This window comes from Herpailurus yagouaroundi, unplaced genomic scaffold (genome assembly GCF_014898765.1).
Source record: "Herpailurus yagouaroundi ecotype Mexico unplaced genomic scaffold, PumYag 159, whole genome shotgun sequence".
NCBI classification, from domain to species: Eukaryota; Metazoa; Chordata; class Mammalia; order Carnivora; family Felidae; genus Herpailurus; species Herpailurus yagouaroundi.
Window position 1 is genome coordinate 6,502,954 of NW_024412400.1, and position 22,282 is coordinate 6,525,235.

General features: G+C 50.0%; 1 protein-coding gene and 1 long non-coding RNA gene across 4 annotated transcripts in view; both read left to right on the forward strand.

Moving 5' to 3' along the window:
- Positions 1–56: 56 nt before the first annotated feature.
- The window catches only part of ACVR2B (activin A receptor type 2B), a 30,815-nt gene continuing 8,589 nt past the window's right edge, over positions 57–22,282 (forward strand). The window contains exon 1 of one of the 3 annotated variants that reach the window (XM_040479814.1): positions 57–176. In XM_040479814.1, the coding sequence (XP_040335748.1) occupies positions 125–176 (52 nt within the window). In that variant the 5' untranslated portion in view covers positions 57–124. Of the gene's footprint in view, positions 177–5,503; positions 5,745–22,282 lie in introns of those variants that run through there. The other 2 variants (XM_040479813.1, XM_040479812.1) reach the window with 2 other exon arrangements.
- LOC121033471 (uncharacterized) lies at positions 11,061–12,553 on the forward strand. Its single transcript, XR_005791932.1, has 3 exons — positions 11,061–11,684; positions 11,919–12,074; positions 12,304–12,553. It is a non-coding gene; the product is annotated as an uncharacterized LOC121033471 (long non-coding RNA).

Below are 22,282 nucleotides of genomic sequence, written 5' to 3' on the forward strand. Positions count from 1 at the left end.
GGGAACGAGACCGAAGGAAGAAGCGGGAAGAAGAGCGCAGCCGCCGCTGGGCCCTGCGCGCCCCGGGAGCGCCGCGCGGCCCTGCCCGCGGGCTCCGGGTGTCCGCGGGGCGGCGCCGCGGAACATGACGGCGCCCTGGGCCGCCCTCGCCCTCCTCTGGGGATCGCTGTGCGCGGGTAAGGACTGAGCGCGGCGTGGGGGGCGCGCGGAGGGCGCGCGGGGCCGGTCTCGGGCGCCGCGCGGTGTTTACCAACAAAGGGCGGGCCCGTGGCCTCCTCGCCGCGCCACCTGCACCCAGCTCGCACCTCCCGGGGCGGGGACTGGGGGCGCGCTGGGCGCCGCGCTCGCCAATCTTGGGGGGACGGTCTTGTTGGTGCGGCGGCCTGGCGACCCCATGATCGGGGCCGGGGTCCAGTGCCTCAGGGTCGGGGTTCAGGCTACTCGGGCGCGTGGAACCCGGGGAGAGCGAGAGGGAAACCGGAGCGTGGGGAAAGTGGCCAGGCGGGGTAGGCAGATCTAACCCGGAGGTGGCGGGATTGTAGGCGCAGAAGGGGCTGGGGGCAGGACTGCGCGACCCTCAGAGCCACTAGGTGTAGCCAGACGAAGGGGGCTGCTTCACACATCCTGGAGGAGTCCCACCGGCGTCTGCGTCGTGGTTCCCCGCGAGGCGGGCACTTGGCGCCAGCTCCCACCTACGCCCGCTTTCCCTGCGGCGGCCCCAGGACGCGAGGTGCGGTCGCCCCACGGACCGCTTTGTTTGAGGCTCCTGGGAAGAGGGGTGGGGTGCGATGAAACACTAACAGGTCCCTGTTTGTGCCTGTGGGAAGCACGTGGCGGGGGCGGGTGACCGGCGGGGCTAGCGTCCGGCTCGCGTGCCTGTGGAGGAGGGTGTGTGGGTGCGGGTGCATACAGTGGGAATTCCGCCGGGAAAAGCGCTTTTCCCCAAGGCCGAAGCAGTGATTTTCCTCTTCGAGCGGTGCTCGGGCGCGCCCAACTCGGGCTGCGCGCAGGGATGGGCTCCGCGCTCCAGTTCGGGTGGCTCCAGGCAGCCCTGAGCAGCGTGGAGAGCCGCGCGTCGAAGCTCCAGGGAGAAGCCCCGAGAGGTCGGGGCGGCTGGTGCGCGGCAGCCGGGGCGTCGGGTCCTGCGAGTCTTTGTTCCCAGCCCCCATTACACATGCAGCGCGGGTCCCCTGCCGCCCGCGGTGGCAGCAGCGCGGAGTCTGGGAAACCCGTGAAGGGCGGGGCCTGGCCTGCAGGGGCGGGCAGGGATCCCCGCGCTGCTGCGGGGGTGGGGATGGGGGAATCTCCGTCCCATCCCACCCCCACTCTCCCGCCTCCTTTGAATGTATCACCGCTTAGTTGTCTGCACTCGAAGCAGGTGAGTTCTCCTTGTGGAGTTTGGAGCTGCGTAGCCTGAGTGCAGGAGCAAGAGGACGGGGACCCCCTTATTGGTCCCTGGGTCCAGTGTGGGATGGGGCGTCGCGGCTCTTTTGGAGCCATTTCTTGTGTGGTGGAAGCAAAGTGATGGTGTTGAACTCTGCCTTTTCAGTGCTGCTCTGAGATGCTTCTGAAGAGAAAGAAAGGCATTGCCTTCCAGAGGAGCCGGCTTCTGACTCAATAGGCACGCGGCAGCCTGCCTGGCTGTCTCTAGATCCCTCTCGAAGGTCCCGGGCTCTTTCAGTCCTCTCCCTGCCTGCACAGAGGGCCTCCTCCTAGAACAGGACAGCCTCAGACCTGGAACCCTCATCCTAATTGGTCTCGCTCTGGTCTCGCCAGTCTCACTTCCCCCCTTGATGAGACTCGGCAGGGTGGAATGGGGCCCCTGGAAGGACTGCCTTTCCCTCCTTCCCTCTGCTCCCCCCACCCGGCCTGGGTAGTGCCGAGCAGTGTTCCTTGCAGAGTGGGACAGCTAGACTTCGACTGGAATCCAAGGACCTGTGGTCCTGCCCTAGGAGGAAGGTGGGGTCGCTAGACGTTTCTGGTGGCCACTGCCCTGATCTGTGAACAGCTATGGGAAGAGCTGCCTCGGGCGCAGGTAGGGGAGAGCTGGCTCTCCTGTTCTTTGAGTTCATGGATGCCCGCCCTTCCAGCTCCTGGCTTGCTGTTTAGAATTACCCCCGTCCTCTGCAGCACGCAGTAGGAGGGTCAAGAACAGCACTGTCCCACAGAAACGTAGCGTCAACAACATACATACCTTAAAATGTTCTAGTAGTTGTGTCAATAAATGGGAAAAGAAACAGGTGGCTTAGTCTGCTCGGACCGCTCGCTGTATTAAATACTATAGGCGGGGTGACCTAAATAACAATTTATTTCTCATAGTTCTAGTGTCTGGAAGTCCGAGATCAGTGTGCCAGCATGGTAGGGATGTGGCGAGGACCCTCCGCCTGGCTTACAGATTGCTGCCTTCTCACTGTATCCTCACGTCCTCACGTGGCCTCTCCTCGTGTTTGGAGGGCCAGGTAGAGAGGGATCGTTCTTCCTCTTCCGCTAATCCCAAATTGAGGGCCCCACCCTCATGAACCAGTCTAACCCTGGTTACCTCCCAAAGGCTCCAGCTCCAATACCGTCATATTGGGGGTTAGGGTTTCAACATACGAATTTCGAGGGGACACAAACAGTCTGTAACAAGATGGAATTAACTTTGATGGTATATTTATTTAACCTAATATATACAAAGTAATCGTTTCACCATGTAATAAGTATTAAATCACCTAATGAGATATTTTACATTCTTTTTTTTTTTTTTTTTTTTTTTTGGTACTATCATCAAAATCCAGCGTGTGTTTTAGAACATCTCAACTTAAACTTTCCCCAATTCAAGTGCTCAGTAGTCCCATTTAGCCAGTGGTTTACCATATTGGATGGCGCAGGCCTGGAAGAAAAGGCAGAACTTCTGTTATGCTATCATAATGGCTCATGGTGCTTGTTACAAGATCACTGTTCAGTTAGTTCTGCAAGTTTTTTGGGTTCTGGGCCTGGCCTAGTGTCCTTGCGACAAAGTAAGTTATTTGGTTCTTGTCTTGCAATGGAGATCCTGGACACATGTCTGTATATCTTTTAAGAACTCTTGACCTCTATCTCTGTATTTCCGGTTCAAATGAGGGTAGGGTGGAGAATGTTCTGAGTGAAATGTCAGGAGCCACTAGGGGAGGAGGACCTGACCCTTGTCTGTCCTATCAGGAACTGCCCGCTTTGACTGCCCGCTTTGTCCTCATAGGCTGGCTACTCTCTGACCCAAAGATGTGTGTTTCCGCAGGGGAGAAGTGTGTGTGTGTGTGTGTGTGTGTGTGTGATGAGTGTAGGGACCCTCAGGCTTGGTCTAGTGGTGACTGTTAAGGACACAGACTACAGAGCCACTGGGTGCTGGTGCCATTCGTCAGGGAAAAGTGTCCTTTGCTACCCATCCTCGTACCTGCCGGGTACTCTAGGCCAGTCGCTGGCTGGATGGGCTGCCCTTTGGGAGGAGTGGGCACCCTTAATCTCTTAGAGGCTCTTCCGAGGTAAATGATAAGAGAAACTCACCCAGCCTCCCAGGCTCTGTAGCTGTGTGCACACACAAGTCCTGGAACCCCGAGTCTCCCACAGCTTGAGTGTACTGCCCTGCAGGGCTTTCTGGGCATCGAGAATCACCAAATAGCACCCGGACTTCCCCTGGCACTTTGCCTAAGGAATTGGCTTTTCTTTCTTTTTTTTTTTTTTAATGTTTATTTATTACTTTTGAGAGAGAGTGCATGCGCATGGGGGTGAGGAGGGGCAGAGAGAGAGGAGAGAGGGAATCCTAATCAGGCTCCACGCTGTCAGTGATGAGCCCGACGCAGGGCTCGATCTCACAAACTGAGCCGAAATCAAGAATTGGACTGAGCCACCCAGGCACCCCACGAAATTACCTTTTCAGGGAGCCCAGTGAAGAGTGCCCATCGTATAGCATGGACCTTTGTATCATGAGTCCCCTCTGAGACTCTGATGAAAGCTGTGGACTCTTCCCCCTGGGAAAATACAAATAAGAGAAAAAGCATGTGCATGTGACGGTCGGTACATGCATTGTGCATACGCACTTGCTGTTTTGCATGGATACCAGGAACCTGGAGCCCCCCGGGTTGGGCTCCGTGAAGTCCTGGCTGTCCTGCACATAGCCACTCTACCGGTCCTTAGGGACAATTCATTGTCTTTGGGGGTGCACTGGGCTTGTTCCCACGTCGCTTCCTCCACTTTCCTTGTTCTAACCACTGGACATGACTTCTTTGCTTCTGCCTTTTGTGATCCCTGTATAGTGTTTCCATGCTAGCCCCTGGTCTCTGCCTTCTCTTCCTTCCCCAGGCACACCACCCCCCCTTGAGTGCCAATGCATTCACCCCCTTCCTAAGAGCTTAGGGTGGTGCAAGTAGGGACCAAGGGACGTCAAGTTAGAGCTTAGATTCACTTGTAGATACTGGCTTGTTACTGTGGACTGAGATCTGGGGGCTCAGGGGGAGTTGGTCTGGGGAATACTTTTGAGAATGAGACTGTATAGACAGCTCTCAGGCATGGTCCTGGCTGGGTAGACTAGAACAGAGTTTCTCAATTCTCAACACTATTGTTGACCTGGACCCCTTCTTTTTGTTTGTTTATTTTTGAATGTTCATTTTTATTTATTTTGAGAAAGAGAGTGGAAGAGGAGCAGAAGGAGAGGGAGAGAGAGAATCCCAAGCAGGCTCCGCACTGTCAGCGCAGTGCCCCAGGAGGAGCGCACTCTCCAGAACCCTGAGATCATGACCTGAGCCGAAATCAAGAGTTGGACGCTTAAGGGACTGAGCTACCCAGGCACCCCAATGCTAATAGCCCTTCTAATGGTGACAACAAAAATGTCCTAAACGGAGGGGTTGCAAATCACCTGAGGTTGAAAACGTCTGATCTGGAATGTTCCCATGCTTTTTTTTTTTTTTTTTTTAATTTCTTTTTTTTCAACGTTTTTTATTTATTTTTGGGACAGAGAGAGACAGAGCATGAACGGGGAAGGGGCAGAGAGAGAGGGAGACACAGAACCGGAAACAGGCTCCAGGCTCTGAGCCATCAGCCCAGAGCCTGACGCGGGGCTCGAACTCCCGGACCGCGAGATCGTGACCTGGCTGAAGTCGGACGCTTAACCGACTGCGCCACCCAGGCGCCCCTGTTCCCATGCTTTTAAAGAGACAGTTGTGGGAGGTGGGGTTATGGCTAATGCCTACGGCACCCCTCCTCTCCCCCTTCCTGCATTCAGGATGGGAGGTTGGCTTCTTCTCAAAGCCAGGGAGATCCCTGTTTGTTCAGCCTGCTCGGCTTTGAGAGTTTGGTTGGAAATGAGCGGTTCGGGAGTACTTCGGCCAGCCAGCAAGGAGAATCCTGGCGTCCTTGAGTTTTCCCAAAAGCGGTTCGGGTTTCAGGGAGGCGGCGGCCGTGGGTGGCCAGGCAGCCTGCCTGCCCGCCTGCCCGCACCCGCCCACCCGCCTCTGCCTGCCGCCTTGAGCTTTGCACTGGGGCCTCGCCCTCCCACTCGCGCAGAATGTCAGGCAGTGCGTGTTGCCCCGGCCGCGGTGCCGCCTGGAACCCGGGGGCCGCGGGCCAGGGAGCCGCCCGCGCAGCGGCTGGGAGCTGAGGCTGGCGGCGGGCCGCAGCAACTCTGGGGCTGCAGCAGGACGCGGGCATGCCCCTGCCCTCCAGCAGGCTGGCCACCTGGCGCCCCGCCGAGCCTGGGGACGCCAGCGCAGGGGGGCAGCCTCTCCTCCGAGGTACGGGCGGGCGCGGGCCTCCACCCTGGCCTCGGGGAGTGGGCGGGCAGGCCCCGGGAGGTGGGGTGGGCAGCACTGTGGCCAGCCCTGACGGCCGGACCCAAGGGCTTGGTCTCTCTGGGCGCCTGTGTGTTGGGCTTGGCAGGTAGGCACCCCGTGTCTGTTCTCCACGCCTCTCCTGACCTGCTCGGAGCTCTGCGAGGGAGGGCTTTCTGGGGGCTCTTCTCTGATCTCAGGCTCTGCAAGACACAGCTTGCCCGGGCATCAGATTGCACACTGGGCTCTTAGAAGATGCAGCCCCAAATGCTTGGGTTTCCAACTTCTCCACTCACTGGTGTGCCCAGGGTTTATTTTAAAGGGCTTCTTACTGGGGTCGAGACTACATTCCATCCTGTTGCCTTCTCAGAACTCTTTTTCTTTTCTCCCATTCAGTCACCAATTCTTTGCTGTAGAATAGATACCCACCTCCTTGGGGCTTCCTCTTTGGTCTTTCTTCGCCAGACTCGGGCCCAGCGTAGCCCGGACGTGCTTGTTTCTTGAGGACCTGGTGGTGCCACTCCTGGATGCCCAAGTTGGGAGTGGGGGCCGAGATGGGGGAGAGGAGACGCTGCTGCCTTTTTCTGAGTCTCTGTGTTTTAAATTGCCCAGTGATGTCTTTGTCCGAGGTACTGGAAACCAGGTGATGATTGGGCTGGGGGTAAGCCGTGCCTCCTCCTGGCCCAAGATCAATCATGGCCTCCTGCCTCTGGACAGCGCCGTGCTTCGCCCCGGTTTTTCCAGTCTTGCTGTACACATGCGTGTGCTTTTATTCAGACTCTGGGGGATTGGCAGCCCTAGCTGGGTGTTCTCATTCATGGACATGTGGTTATTGGGAGCAGGTGTTGGAAAGGAAGCCTGCCTCTCTGGGCAGATGTGTGGCCCTCCCCCCCCCCCCCCCCCCCCGGGGGGAGCGTCTCTAGGGGCCTGGCCTGCCACACAAAGGGACTTCTCTGGTCAGCTTTTGGGCTGGAGCAGAGGTGTTTTGTGAGGTGAGCTTGTGTTCTCGTTTGCAAATGTTCCTCTGCGGACTATTTCAGTTCCACTCTGACAACCAAGGAGGCTAAAATTAGTTCCGGAGAAGGAAAAGGCAGGCTGGTTGGAAACCCAAGCCCTTGGCTGGAGGTTGGAGAAGGCTGCTTCCCGGAGTTTGTGGTCAAGCGTTTCGGAAGATGTGACCAGACCAGCTGTTGTCTGTCCATCCGAGGAGAGGGCGGGGCCTCTGCTTGCCTCCTAGACCTGAGCCAATGGTAACAGGAGGCTGACTTGGAAGCTGACTCTCTTGGATGTTAATGTCAGGATGTTTTTTCCTTCTGGCTTGTGTAGTGGTGCACAGTGTTTTCAGGTATGAGGACAATGCCTTTAATGTAACGTCTAATGTCGCTGACAGCCCTCCTTCTTAACACCCCCCCCCCCCCATCAATTCAGAAAGCATGCATGAGTTCTCAGAACCCTGGGCTGACAGCCATTGGTTAAGATTGTTTATTTATTTATTTGATTGTGGTTTTTTGGGGAATTTCCTTGTCACCCAAGTTTTGACCTTCCCTTCAGGTGCTCATAAGCCAGGCAGACCAGGGCCTACCTTAGACCGCTGGTTTGGGCGGGGACTGGGTTAGAGAGGAGCCCTGTGGCTCAGGCCTCCTAAAGGAGGTCTAGCTTCTCTGTGCCCTGAGGACCTGGGGGTCAGAAATGGAGGGGCGGGAAAGTTACAGAGGTGACCTCTGATTTCCCTTTCCACCTGGCTGTCCCCTCCTGTGAACCCTCCACCTGAGAGTGGGTCCTGCAGGGCCACTCAGAGGAAGGAGAGCCAGGGCAATGCAATCCTGCCTTTCCTGACCTGAAAAACCATTTCCAAACCTCCTCTTACCCAGGACTCTCCTGGTTAGCCACCCTGGGTGTAGTTGGAGGAGTAGAGGTCACTGTGGCCAAACTTCTTTTCCCATTTTAAGTTTTATTAATTTTTAGTCTTACAGATAATGCACATACATTCAATTGCAGAAAATTAAACATTACAGGTAAACCAGGGCCCTTTACCACCCCTGGCCCCCGTCTGAGTCCTACACATTTTATCTGTGCATCTGTGAAAGTACTTAAAGAAATAGACTTTTTAACCTAAAATGGTATTGTACCTTTTCAAACATTTAACTGGAGTATAAAATACAGGTAGAACAATGTAATTATCAGAAGTGACAGCTTGATGAATTTTTACAAACTGAATATGCCCAGGTAATCAGCATCTAGATTGAGAATCAGAAATTTACCAGCTCCTCTGCCCACCAGCCCTTTTTTGCTCCATTGTAGTCTCTACCCCTATATCCTTAAGGGTAACGACTATGCTGACTTCTCCCAGGACACGTCCGTTTTGCCTGTTTTTGTGCTTTATATGAGTGGAATCTAACAGAGTGAACTATTTTGTGTCCATTTTTTGTTCACCATGTTTGCGACTTCCATCTGTATTGTTGCATGTTTATGGCTTTGGAAGTCAGAGATATGTTTTGACAGTCTTTCTCATACATATGGATCAACCCGGATCTTTTTAATAGCTGTTTAATATTTCAAAGTTTGTATGTAGACCACATTTTATCGAGTTTCCTATTGATGGATTTTCTGATTGTATATAGTTTATGCAGATTGGTTCTCGAGGATAGATGATAAGAGGAATCTCTGCTTCATAGAACATGTATATTTTGGTTTTTTTTTTTTTTTTAAAGATTTATTTATTTAAGTCCTCTTTACTCTGAACCTGGGTCTTGAACTCACAACCCTGAGATCAGGAGTTGCATACTGTGCCGACTGAGCCAGCCAGGTACCCCAGGACATATGTATTTTAAATTTTAATTGATACTGAGTGATGGCTATACTGTTCTCCACCCCGCCCCCCGGCCACCCAGGTGACGGCAGTGGGAGCAGAAGCTGGGTGAGATGGCAGGTGACCCTCTGCAGAGTATGTGAGCCTCTCCTCCCCCTCTAGAAATGCTCGATTGCAGAGCTTTCGGGGGGAGTGGGAAATAGCCCACTTCGTGAAGGGTGCCCGGGCAAGATCTAGTGTCTGAGGAGAGCCAGAGAGGCGGCTTCCTGTGTCTGAGTCTCCTGCTTACTGTGTTGATAGAGGAGAGGTACAGTGGACTAGCCAGTATATGCTGGTCTGGCTTTGGGATGGATGTGGATGTGTGCGTCTTCGTGAGCTCACTGGCCGTGTTTTATGCTGCCTCCGTCCTCCAGAGCGAGGGGAGCACTTGCTGAAGGTTGTGAGGGGCTGTGGGTAACAGGGCACCCCTTGTGAACCCGGTGCATCTGCCAAGATCATGGCATGGCAGGATCCTGATTTCACATGCGGTGACGATGGTGGGGGGGGGGGGGGGGTGGTGGTGTAGGAGACATTTACAGAATTCTTTTAGAATCTGGTCCAAAGCTTCTCATGACGGAAGGGGGCTCAGATGAGCTTCGCTTCCTGGCTGAGTGTGTGCGGTGTGCCCTTGTTTAACTTTCTGCCGCGATCAGTTTGAAATGACTTGTTCTCCGGAGCGTCTGTGTTCCTCTTCTCCTTCAGCATGCTGCCCGCTGTTCCGCTGCTGTTCCGCTGGGGTTCCTTGTGTAAGCCCACTTGTCAGGCTCTGCTTATGGATTTAGGGGCCAGTGGATTTATGGTACTGTTTCTAGAACGAGTGATGGTCTCAGTCGCCTGTCCCACGTCGTACAGGTGATGTGCATGGTGTATTAGACTGTTAGGGCTGCCGTAGAACGGATGGCTTTGAGATACCACAGACACTGTGGCTTCCATAACTGAGGCTTATTTTCTCACAGTTCTGGAGCTGGAAGTCTTCCTCAGGGGGCCAGCAGGAGTGGTTTCTGGTGAGCTTGCAGATAGCTGCGTGCTTCCTGTGTTCTCACGTCGTCTTTTCTCCGTGTGGGTGCACATACAGCAGGTGCCCTTCCCTTTCCTATAAGGACACCAGTTCTATTGGATTAGGGCTCCACCCTTATAACCTCATCTGACCTTAGTTACCTCTTTAAAGGCTTTATCTCTCCAGTCACATTGGGACTTAAGAGTTTTTTTTTGGGGGGGGGGAGGGATATAGTTTGGTCCCTAACAATCTGAAACAATAAAATCGGTTGAAAGAGAATTCTGTTTCCCTCTTGGGTTACACTTTGGAGTAGAAATTACTGTTTTTCAGACCTCTGCCCTTAGGGTCTTGGTTAAACACTTTCCACGGACAGTCTGATCTAGACAGGTGGTTCTGTGACAGGTAGATCTAGACAGGTGATTCTGTGATCTAGACAGGTAGTTTCTGTGTATGTGTAGAGGAGAAGTCTCCCCTTTTGGTATTATGTGTTCCTGAAAATAGTCTAAAACCTGGGTAAAAGGTAGACATGGAAGCTTCCTCTGTTGATGACCAGGACCAACCCTCTTTCTGAAGGCACCTGGAAAAGATGGACAAACTTGGGAAACATCTCTGGCTGAAAGCATTGTACAGCTGAGAATATAGGGAAGACCTACCAAGTCGGGATCTGTGTAAGAACAGAGGCCCAGGGTAGTGACTTTGACATTTGAGTCCTTTTTTAGTTCTTCCATAGGGTTGCATTTTCATTTGATAGCCTTGTGGGGCTTTAAACAGAGGGTAGTGAACCCCTCCTTTTTAGTTGGAACCCCAAAGACATGAGGGCAAGGGGGAACCAAAAGAAGATAAACTTAAAAAAAAAACTTTTTAAAAATATTCACTTATTTCTGAGACAGAGACAGAGCATGAGTGGGGGAGGGGCAGAGAGAGAGAGGGAGACACAGAATCTGAAGCAGGCCCCAGGTTCTGAGCTGTCAGCACAGAGCTGGACGCGGGGCTCGAACCCACAAACCGTGAGATCATGACCTGAGCCGAAGTTGGTCGCTGAACTGACTGAGCCACCCAGGTGCCCCACAAGAAGATAAACTTTAAAGTAGGATTAAGATGTTCTAGAATTAATGGTGCCCTCAGCTGCCTGCTGGAAGCACATGTAACATCATTACAGGAGTATAGCACCTCAAATTACTTTCCCTCAAATTATTATTTTTAAAAAAACTTTCTAAAATGTTTTTTATTTTGAGACAGAGACAGAGCATGAGCAGGGGAGGGGCAGAGAGAGAGGGAGACACAGAATGGGAAGCAGGCTCCAGGCTCTGAGCTGTCAGCACAGAGTCCGACGTGGGGCTCAAACTCACGGACCACGAGATCATGACCTGAGCCGAAGTCGGACACTTAACCGACTAAGCCATCCAGGCGTCCCTTCCCTCAAATTGTTTTACAGTTTTGTATGTGTCATGACTGGCTGATCATTGAAAATAAGTAGCCAGCAGAAACATCAACAGTTGAGGCAAACTTGGGTGAGCTCCAAATTGGCATATTGTTATCATATGCATATCATATGCATTATCGTATGCATATTGAATAATAGTGCTTGCTATGATCAAGGAAGTGGGAATTTCAGTCGAGAGCTGTAAAAATATATAAGAACCGAATGAAAGTCTGTTACAGATCTGTGTTGCACACTAACAGAAGTTAAGAACTCAATGGATGATTTTATCAAGAGATTAAGTGAAAGCGGAGAGAGAAGTAGTGAACTGGAAGATAGATCAGAAGATAATACACAGACTAAACCCCTGGAAAGACACAACAATAATACAGAAGAGAGGGAAAGACGCAGAGAGGCTGGAGTGAGATGGCCTAAGATCCACAGTCAGGGCCACAGTAATAAAGGGCAGAGAAATAAAAGATAGAAGTAGAAAAGAACTTTGCAAAACGAATGAAAGACATTAAGCCACAGATTCAGGAAGCCCTATGAACCTAGATAAGATAAATAAAAATTCCACACCTGTTCTTACGCCAGCCAATTTCTGAACACCTAGGAGAGAACCTTAAAAAGCAGCCAGAGGTGGGGCGCCTGGGTGGCGCAGTCGGTTAAGCGTCCGACTTCAGCCAGGTCACGATCTCGCGGTCCGTGAGTTCGAGCCCCGCGTCGGGCTCTGGGCTGATGGCTCAGAGCCTGGAGCCTGTTTCCGATTCTGTGTCTCCCTCTCTCTCTGCCCCTCCCCCGTTCATGCTCTGTCTCTCTCTGTCCCAAAAATAAATAAAGAGTTATTAAAAAAAAAAAAAAAAGCAGCCAGAGGAAACAAGGCATTATGATCACAAGAGTAATAGTTATATTGACCACTAACTTCTTAAAAACAGTGGATGCCGGAAGACAGTGGAATGATAACTTTAAATGCTAAAGGAAATAATTGTCAACCTAAACTTGACAAGTGAAACTCTTTCAAGAATGAAGGTTTCAGGGGCGCCTGGGTGGCTCAGTCGGTTAAGTGGCCGACTTCAGCTCAGGTCATGATCTTGCAGTCCATGAGTTCGAGCCCCGCGTCGGCCTCTGTGCTGACAGCTCAGAGCCTGGAGCCTTTTTCAGATTCTGTGTCTCCCTCTCTCTGACCCTCCCCTGTTCATGCTCTGTCTTTCTCTGTCTCAAAAATAAAATAAACGTTAAAAAAAAAAAAAGAATGAAGGTTTCAAGTAAAGAGGGTGTTCTTCAGGCAGAAGGCAAATGATCTAGAGGGGAGGTCAGAGATACAGAAAAGAAGGAAGAACATTGAAAATGATAATATTTGGATGTTCTAAAAGTTCTTTGATTGGCCACCAAGAGGATGAAACTATCTATGAATGTTAGGTTTTGATAAATCAAGGAGGGATGCTGTAATCTCTAGGATAATCACTAAAGGATAGAAAGATGATTCTCGGGGCGCCTGGGTGGCTCAGTCAGTTGAGCATCCGACTTCAGCTCAGGTCATGATCTCACAGTTGGTGGGTTCAAGCCCATGTTGGGCTCTATGCTGACAGCTCAGAGCCTGGAGCCTGCTTCAGATTCTGTGTCTTCCTCTCTCTCTGCCCCTCCCCTGCTCACACTCTGTCTCTTTCTGTCTCTCAAAAATAAATAAAAATGTTTAAAAAAAAAAGAAAGAAAGATAACTTTCAAGCTAATACAGGGTCCAAACGGAATAGAGAATTCTCAAAAAGAAAGCAGATTAAGGGAACAAAGAGTAAGAGATAAACAGAACTAATCCCTGATGAATATAAGATGCAAAAATCTTTAAAACATTCACAAATAGAATCCAGCAGTATGTAAAGAAATTATATCATGACCAAGTGTTTTAATCTTAGAAGTGCATAATTGATTTAACAGTTGCAAATCCATGTTAACAGAGCAAAAGAGCCCACAGGATTATCTCAGTAGATGCAGAAAAGGCCTGTAGGGTATAATCTTTAATCAGAGTAAACCAATTTGGAAATGCAAAGGGCCCAGAAGAGCCAAGGCTATCTTGAAGAAAAAGAACGAGGTGCGCCTGTTGGATTTCAGGATTCGTTGTAGAGGTAAAGTAATTAAAATGGGAAGCTTCTGGTGCTAGATAGTTAAATAGACAGTGGGAGAGAATAGAAAGTCCAGAAATCTGGACTTCTTTAAGCAAAGAAGGAACAACACAGAAATTGGAAAATGGAAGCTTTTCCAGTAAAAGTCAAAGCATTTCAGTTCTTTTGAAGTGCTATTTCATAGAGGTGAGAAATTGTTTCAATATTGGTTATTAGTACCAGTTGATGGGGCTTCAACAGGGGAAGAAGTCATCCCTTTTGGTGTCTTAATGTTACAAAATTTCATCTTGTAACCCTCGAGCTATGTTGACATGGTATATTTATTTCCATTTGTTCACTTTCAACCTGTATTTGTGAATTTTTGGTTTCAGATTATTCAGTTTTAGAATTTTCATCTGGTTCTTAAAAAAAAAATTTTTTTTTAAACATTTATTTTTGAGAGAGAGAGTAGGGAGGGCAGAGAGGGAGAGAGAGACACAGAATCCAAAGCAGGCTCCATGCTGTGAGCTGTCAGCACAGAACCTGACGCGGGGCTCAAACCCACGAACCGTGAGATCGTGACCTGAGCTGAAGTTGTTTTTTTTTTTTATTTTTTTATTTTTGAGACAGAGACAGAGCATGAACGGGGGAGGGGCAGAGAGAGAGGGAGACACAGAACTGGAAGCAGGCTCCAGGCTCTGAGCCATCAGGCCAGAGCCTGACGCGGGGCTCGAACTCACGGACTGTGAGATCGTGACCTGAGCTGAAGTCGGAGGCTTAACCGACTGAGCCACCCAGGCGCCCCAACCTGAGCTGAAGTTGTACCCTCAACCGACTGAGCCACCCAGGTGCCCCAGGTGACCTTTCTTGGTAGACATTTGTTGTGGGATCTTTTCTGGGCCTTGTTGGGGGGCCTGTTTTCCTCCAGTGTGCTGGTCTTCGATTTCTTCCCTTTTGTTTTCTGTTTCTAGAACTCCTGTAATTTAGGTGTTGAACTTCCTGGACTGGGCCTCTAGATTCCTGGTCTTTTCTCCTTTTCCTCTTATTTTCTGTATCTTTGTGTGTTTACTTTGTGAGATTTCTTCAATTTTATCTTTTAATCCTTCCGTTGATTTTCATTTCTGCCATCATATATATGCATTTTTAATTCCTGAGAGCTCTTTCATTCTGTTTTTTTTTTTTTAACAATAACATCCTATTTATTTTTCATGGATGTATTGATTTTTGAGCTCTCTGAGGGTATTGATAGAATTTTTGAAGTTATCTTCTCTCTACATAATATGTTTTCTGTAAGTTGGTTAAACCCCACCTGTGTTTATCTCTCAGGTAAGTGGCTTTGGCTTTCTTAGACCTGTTCATATTTAAGGATGGACCTCAGTACTGATTAAAAACTGTGAGCTCCTGGGGCGCCTGGGTGGCGCAGTCGGTTAAGCATCCAACTCTTGATTTCAGCTCAGGTCATGATCTCATGTTTCATGGAATCGAGCCTGGAGTTGGGCTCTGTGCTGACAGTGCGGAGCCTGCTTGTGATTCTCTCTCTTCCTCTCTCTCTCTGCCCCTTCCCTGCTCACGTGCACTCTCTCTCTGAAAATGAATAAATATTTAAAATAAGTAAATAGATAAAAATAAAATTCGGGGCGCCTGGGTGGCTCAGTCAGTTAAGCATCCAACTTCAACTCAGGTCACAATCTCGCGGTCCATGAGTTCGAGCCCCGCGTCGGGCTCTGGGCTGATGGCTCAGAGCCTGGAGCCTGTTTCCGATTCTGTGTCTCCCTCTCTCTCTGCCCCTCCCCCGTTCATGCTCTGTCTCTCTCTGTCCCAAAAATAAATAAACGTTGGAAAAAAAAAAAAATTTAAGAACTGTGAGCTCCTGAGTAGAATCTGCCAACTGTAGGATGATCTGACCGGGCTGGTTTTGAAGCTGGTCATGTTCTCCTGAGAAGTACCTTCTGCTTTCTGCTTGGGGACTGGTGGAGGAGAGTAGGTAGAGGCCCGGCTGCCAACATCCTAGGAGCCACAGGGGGAGGAGAGCTGGAATTTCTTCATTGGCTGTGTTAGCCTGTATTCCTCTTGTTTCAGTATGGTACCTGTGCCCTCAAATTTTCCTCCTCCTCCCTGTCCAGAGGTTCTTTATCTTCTTTGGAAAATAACCTTTCTGCTGGGTTGGGGGAGGCAGCCCCCAGCCATGGCGAGTGGTGGTGAGCTCTGAGGGTCTGGCCGCCCCTTATACTGTCTTTGGACTCATCTTTACCCCAGACTTAAGAGACATCTGGGGCCACAAATTCCTGAGTGTTGGAGGGTCCTTTGCAGCTTTTTCCACAGCCAGCTCAGGAGTCTGTGTGGTTATTGACCCACTGTGTATCTGTTTTCCATTCAAAATTTCATTTCTGTGATTCTTTCCTGTTCTCTTTGTCCTCGTGGGTTTATGCCTTCAAAAAAAACCTCTGTGCTGTGGTTTTCATGACATTACAGGAGGGAGTAAAAGTAGTGTTTGTGTCCAGTCCCTCACCTTTATCTGGAAGCTCTCTCTCCAGTGTTCCTCAGAAATGATGGGGCCTAGATAAAAGCAAGTATTCCAGAGGATGGCCCGGGACCCACGGTTTGTTCTGTGGGAGGGTGGTGCCAGGGACCTGTTTACAGAGTTAAAGCTGGAAGCGAATTCAGGTGACCTGGCTCGATTCCTTGTTCCTAGGCCGGGCTTGTGAAGGCATGTAGAGCTTCTCTTGTCACCCTTAGAAGGTGCTCCTGGACTTACATTTCTGGCAATGGTAGCGAAATAGCAAAACGGCCAGAGAATGTCCTCTTACGAGACGTAGAAATGCTGGACAAGGTATAATAAATATCCTTTTAAAATGGATATGCATAGCTGCATCTGTAAGAAAGGGAGAGAGGAGCAAGAGGAGGCTGGAAACTAGAGCTGTGCACCTCCACCTTTAGCTGGTGGGACTTTGCATCTCTGCCTAATTTAGAGATGTGGGTTTGGTAGCAGTGTGTAAGGCACGAGAGACAAGGTATGAAATGGAGACTGAGGCCCTCAGGTGGTAAAACATCCTTAGGGTTATACCTTCAGTGAAAGTACGGACTAGAAGAAAGATCCTTTTGCTGACACAGGGAGTGTATAAGAAAATTGTCTTGACCTGGGTAGATAGGGAGGCAGGTAGTTTCCCTTGAGAATTTACAACCGTAGGCCTGTGCTTACGTGAGCTTGGAGTTGAAATTGATAGCAACTAGCGTTCTCTGGGAAGCGCGAAGTCGCGAAATTAAAGTGATTCCAGATTGATCATGTCCTAGAAAGTTTGGCATAAGCAAAAACATAAATTATCTTGGGAAGGTCGCCCCCTCTAACTTGGCCTTATGGTATTCTCACAGAAAAGGCCCGATGGACAGAGTAAACTCTGTGCCCGAAAACGGAATCCAAAATTCCGAGAATCCCAGATTCCAGACATGCAAGGAAACAAGATGCCGTGAGTGAAAATCATCAGAATGACAAGTGGCAGAAATAAATGTTCAAGAAATTCAATTACAGAATTATAAAGCAGGGATTTGGAAGTATGACAAAGAACAGAAGTGTCAAAATCAACCCAAGAGATTTCTTGAAAGTAGAAATTCTAGAAGTGAAAAAATGGGTTAATTGAATTTATAAATTAAGTAGAAGAGCTAAATAGCAAATTAGACACAACTAATGAGAGAATTAATAAGTTGGAATTCTCTATAATGGTGTCTAGACACAGAATTGGAAAATACGAAGGCAGGGTTAAAATAATGGGTAGAAAAGGAAAGTCTAATACACTTTAATAGGAATTTCAGAATCATAGAGTAGGGAGATTCAGTACTCAGATTGATAAAAGTCAAGGATTTTTCAGAATTGAAAATAGAGGAGAATCATCAGAGTAAAAGCATGTTTTTCCAAGCAGTGTAATAAACACAGACACATATCTCATAATGAAACCACAAAGAGAAGATCTAAGAAAGTAGCCAGAGGGAAAAGACAGAGTATCTACAAAGTTAAATTAATAGCAGACTTTTCAGCAACAATAGTATAAATCAGAAGACAGTTGAATAATATTTTCAACTCAACCTAAAAGTTTATGTTCTTCTAAACTGTCAGTTAGGAAAAGGGGCAAAATAACATTTTCAGAAAAGCATACAAAGGCTTCTCTACCAAAAGATCTTTACTGAAGAAGGATGTTCTTTTGGAAGGACAGTGGTCCCAGAAGGAAGAGCAGAGAAGGAGGAGGGTTGGCTGAGCAGACAAGCTGACAAATGTATGGACAGATAAGAAAATACTGAGTGTATAAAACACAGATAATATCTGCTTTGGGAAGCAGATGAGAACAACAACGGTAGATTAAATATTTAATACAAATGTTATGTTAAACTAAGTGTAATTGGAAGGAGGTAGTTGGGGTTAGAACAGTTAAGTTCTTACGAGGGATGGTAGAGATGTTGATTAACTTCAGGTTTTTAGCATAAACAGTATACAGTAAAGTTTAAAGCCTGGCTTGTAATAGAATAGAGCATTACTCTCAGACCAGAAGTGGCTGAGATACGGAATTAAAAAAGATAATCCAAAGGGGGTAGCAGTAGAGAAAAAACATGTAGACATAGCAGTAATCATGACTGTAATGGTACTCAAATCTAGGTCAAAGACAATGTTAAATTTAACTGGAAAAAAAAAGATACAGGAAGATTTAAAATAAAAAGATAAATTCAGAAAACAGTAACCACAGGAAATGTCGTATAGCTATGTTAGTTAGCATCAGATCAAATAGCATTTTTGGTAAAAGCAAATGAACAAATGAAGAGGGTTACTATATAGTTCGAAAAGTTTTATTACCAAGAATGCATAAAGAACTTATACAACTCCTAGGAAAAGCACCCCAACAGAAAAATGGGAAAGGATGTGAACAGGCATTTCTCAGAAGTAGAAACAAAAAGATGATTGGTTTCATAAATATTCAGGAAATGGGGATCAAAACTGTAATACACCATTTCATACTGACCGTGCGAGCAAATATCATGGGGTGAGGGTGTAGCTCAGTGGGGCTGTAGTCTCCTGGGAACATAAATTGGCACATCCAGATTGGTACTTTGGAGAACAGTTTGACAGTATCTAATGAGTTGAAGATGATCATACCCTGTGACCCAGCATCTCTGACGTACACCCTAAATGCCTCCCTCACATGAGCACAAGAAAACACAGAAGAGGAGTCAAGAGGCTTCATGGTGGCGGTAATCAAATCAGCACCTCTTATAAATAACCTAGAAGTTCATCAAGAGGATGGGTACGTAAGTTGTGGTGACGTCATACGGTGGACTGTATGCGCCGGGAACACATGCATTGCGGAGCTACGGGGGAGGCCACAGGGCATGTACCGTTGAGCCAGGCTGCCTGGGTTCAAAACCTGGTTTTGGCCCTCGATAATATCTTGGGTAAGGTACTTCACCTCTTGGTGCCTCAGTTCAGCATTAAATTACTGTTTGTAAAATGCTTGGTGTAGTGCCTGCTGCGTGTTTGTTAAATAAATGTGTATCGATGTGGATGGCTCACAAATAAATGGGTCAGGGCAAAAAAGCAAATGAATGAGGAATCGTTTGGCTGCTGGAAACCCACTCAAGAGTTCTTCTCGTGTAAAAGGTCAACGATAAAAGGTACACACATTTTGGATTCTTTTCTGTCCCACTCTGCGTACGTGCCACTCCACGGTGGGTGCACACTCCAGCGTGTGTGTGTGTTGTCCGTGTGTGTCTCTCTCACACTCCAGCCTCCCTCCTTGCACCTCCCTGTCCTCCCTTCTAGGTTCTTAGTCCCCACACCCTGGCCATTCTTACTCTGGTTGTGGGGGAGGTGGAGTAATGAACTCGGAGACCAGATAAGGTCACCTAACCTTCAGGTGTCTGGGCCCTTCTTGGCTCCCCTGGAAGAACCTGTTGGGGCAGCAAGTGGCTCCTCTGGAAGAACCTGTTGGGGCAGCAAGTGCTCAGCTAACTGCAGGGTTGCCTTCTGAGGAGGGCAGGGCTAGGGGAGCCTAAGACAGGAGCCTCCCGGGAAGGGAGCCTGGCCGCTGGCCAGGGGAAGGCTGCCTCTTCTCTCTGGACGGACCTGGAGTCTGGACCGTGAGGGAGGGCACCGGGCATGCCTCACTTGGCCACCTGTCAGGCACGCGGGCTTCTGGGAGGAGGGTGCACCTTGGCATGTTGACGGCCAGCTGGGGTCCGAAGTGGACGTGGTGGGTGACGCCCCTTTCTCTCTGGTCTGTAATGCCCACGTGATCGGGGCTGGGCACCTACTCCCTGGGGACGGTGGGGTGCTGCGGAAGGGCTGCAGGAGCCAAGGGTGGAGCTCAGCAGGTTGTTGGTTGCTGGGGTTTGAAGTTCCCTGGGAGATGTTGGCTGGGCCGGATGTACCCCAAGCCCAGAGCTCAGGGAACCCCAGGCGAGGCATGGCCACTCCAGCTTCACAGCCTCCCACCGAGGCTCTGCCTAAATCGCTCTCGTTTTTCTGTCCTCCTGTCATTCTTCCTTCTCTGTAGTGCTTCGAGTCCTCATAGGCAGGATCCTGGTAGGATTTCCCCTGCTTCCCCTCAGCACATACTGGGCTGTGTGCAAGGCCAGCTGGACTGGGAAACACCTTCGGTGCTTGTCCTCGAGTGTCAAAACTGGTCTGTTTAGGTTAAGCTCCTGGAATGTAGGAATGGAATCTGTGTTTTTTTGTTTTTGTTTTTGTTTTTCTCAGTGGTGGCGTGTGTCCAGGGGTGGGGTTTCTCTGCCCACCTGGACTGAGAACTTGGGGAGGACTGCGGTCTTTCCAACAAGGTGTAGGCCCCTAGGAGGGAACCTAGGGAATGCTTGTTGGGGGACACTGCTACTTGCATACGTGGTGCCTTTGGGGGCCAGAAGTCGGTTTGGCTGGGGCTCAGGGATGGGGCGAACCACTTGCCTTGGTATCTTGGAGGTAGGCTCCCCTCAGGGCCCCTGGGTATGGGGATACTGCAGACGCCCCATCTTGGGAGCACGGCTTCGTCTCCTGCTGGGATGGGTGAGTGGGTGGGGGTCAGGGGAGCCTCCTGTGCACGGGTGCCCTGGCCCTGTGAGCAAGCGCGGGCAGGAACTCTGTGTCTATTAAAAGGCAGAGGCTGCCTTGTGTTTGGAGCGTTGCCAGAGGCTATAAATAGCTGAGTGTGTGCAGAAGCAGAGCAGCAGGGAGGAAGGGGGAGGCCCTGGGTTTCCAGCTGGCAGCGAGCTTGGGTGTGGTTTGGGAGGGGCACGGAGTCTCCCATCCTCCCCAGGTCTTCCTTGGGCTCTGAATGCAGAGCTCCTAGAGGTGTAGGTGTGTGAGCCCTCTGGGGGACTTGTGCTGTGAAGGATTGTCACAGGCAGCAGGAAGGGCTGTCGCTGCTAATACAACAGCTAATGTGCCAGGCATGATCCTAACTACCTTTAAAATGTATTAACTCGTTTGACTCTGGAATAGCCCTAGGAATTAAGTGGACTTATCATCCCCTTTTCACACATGAGGAAACAGAGGCATAGGGGTAGATTGGTAACTTACCCAGGGTCACACAGCCCGGAAGTATCCGAGCTAGGATTTGGACAAAGTCGGCCAGCTCGAGGCTGCCTTATTCTCAGTTGTCTGTAGGAGGAGCTGGTCAGATGAGGGTCCAGTTATATCCTGAACCCCTGAGCCTTAAGATTTGGAGTTCCCAGCCCTGTCCACTTGGGTCCTGCCCATGGTAAAGGCCAGAGGAGTCCCTACTTGGTGAGTGGCCTTGAAGAGAGGAGCTGGGCCAGCCTTAGGCCATTGTCAGTGTTTTGGCTCCTAGGCTTGCAGAGGGGCTTGGTGCGATTGTCTGCATGGAGATGGTAACTCCCCTGAGGACTCTAGAGCTTGGGCTGCGGGCTGAGGCCATGCCTCCTGTCGTCCCTGCCCTTCGAAATCCTGCCCTAGCCAGGTGACAGCTGTGTCCTTCTGTCTGTTCGTTGGTCCTTCCATCCATCCATCCATCATGTGTCCGGAACTAGTTCTTGTACTGAAGGTGGTCAAGCCTTCTGCTTTCATCAGCCTTGCAGTCTCATGGGGGAAAGCTGACGTTTAAAAAGCAATTGTCAAGTACATTTATAGTGTCTTATTTTATTTTACGCGAGAGTGTGCATGCGTGCACATGAGTGGGGGGTGGGGTGGGGCAGAAGGTGAGAGAGAGAATCTTCAGCAGACTGCATGCTCAGCACGAAGCCAGATTCAGGGCTCGATCCCACGACCCTGGGATCATGACCTGAGCCCAAATCAAGAGTCCGAGAAGAGCCAGAATTTAAAGAAGGTGAGGAGGATCTTGCAGCCAGAGGTAGCCCTCGTGCTAAGCCCAGAAGCTGAGAGTATTTAGGAGGCTGGCAGAGCGGTGTGCCGGCAGTGGGGGAAGCAAGATTGAGGGGTGGCTGGCACCCCTATCCGCAGCTCACTCCATCCTTTCAGCGTCTCCCCTTAAACCTTATACGCTCGATGAAGGGCTTGGCTGGGGGAAACCAGCGTGCACCCCTGCAGAAGCCCCTTTGTAGACCCCGAGGCCTTTCCTGTAGACCATGCTGGGTCTCAGCTGCCTGGGTAGTTGGGAGACCACTCTTTTCCTTCTTACAAGTGTCCTTGGATGCTCAGGGGTGCGCGGGTGGCTCAGTCGGTTCAGCATCCGACTCTTGGTTTCAGCTCAGGTCATGAGCTCGCGTTCATGAGCTGTGCATGCAGCTCACACTGAGCACGGAGCCTGCTTGGGACTCTCCCTCTCTTTCTGCCCCTCCCCTGCTCGCTCTCTCTCTCTCTCGAAATAAATATACATATAAAACAAAACAAAAAAACATAAAAATAAAAATAAAAAGGCTAAGTGCCCTTGGGTGCCCAGAGCCATGGCTAGACATTGGCTTTCTGATAGGATGACATTCCGAGCCCTTGGGTCCTCCTACCTGGAGCTTCGAGATTGGCCGCTTGCCCCTGGCCTCCAGAAGGAGACTCTTGTCCCTGCAGAGAGATGCAGAAGGGGCAGGGTGACTAGAGAATGACCACCCCTGCGGTGGAGGGGGGGGTCCCTTACTGCCTGACAGCCAGTCATTGTCCTCCCTGGGTGCACTATTTGCTCACAATGGCCAGTATAG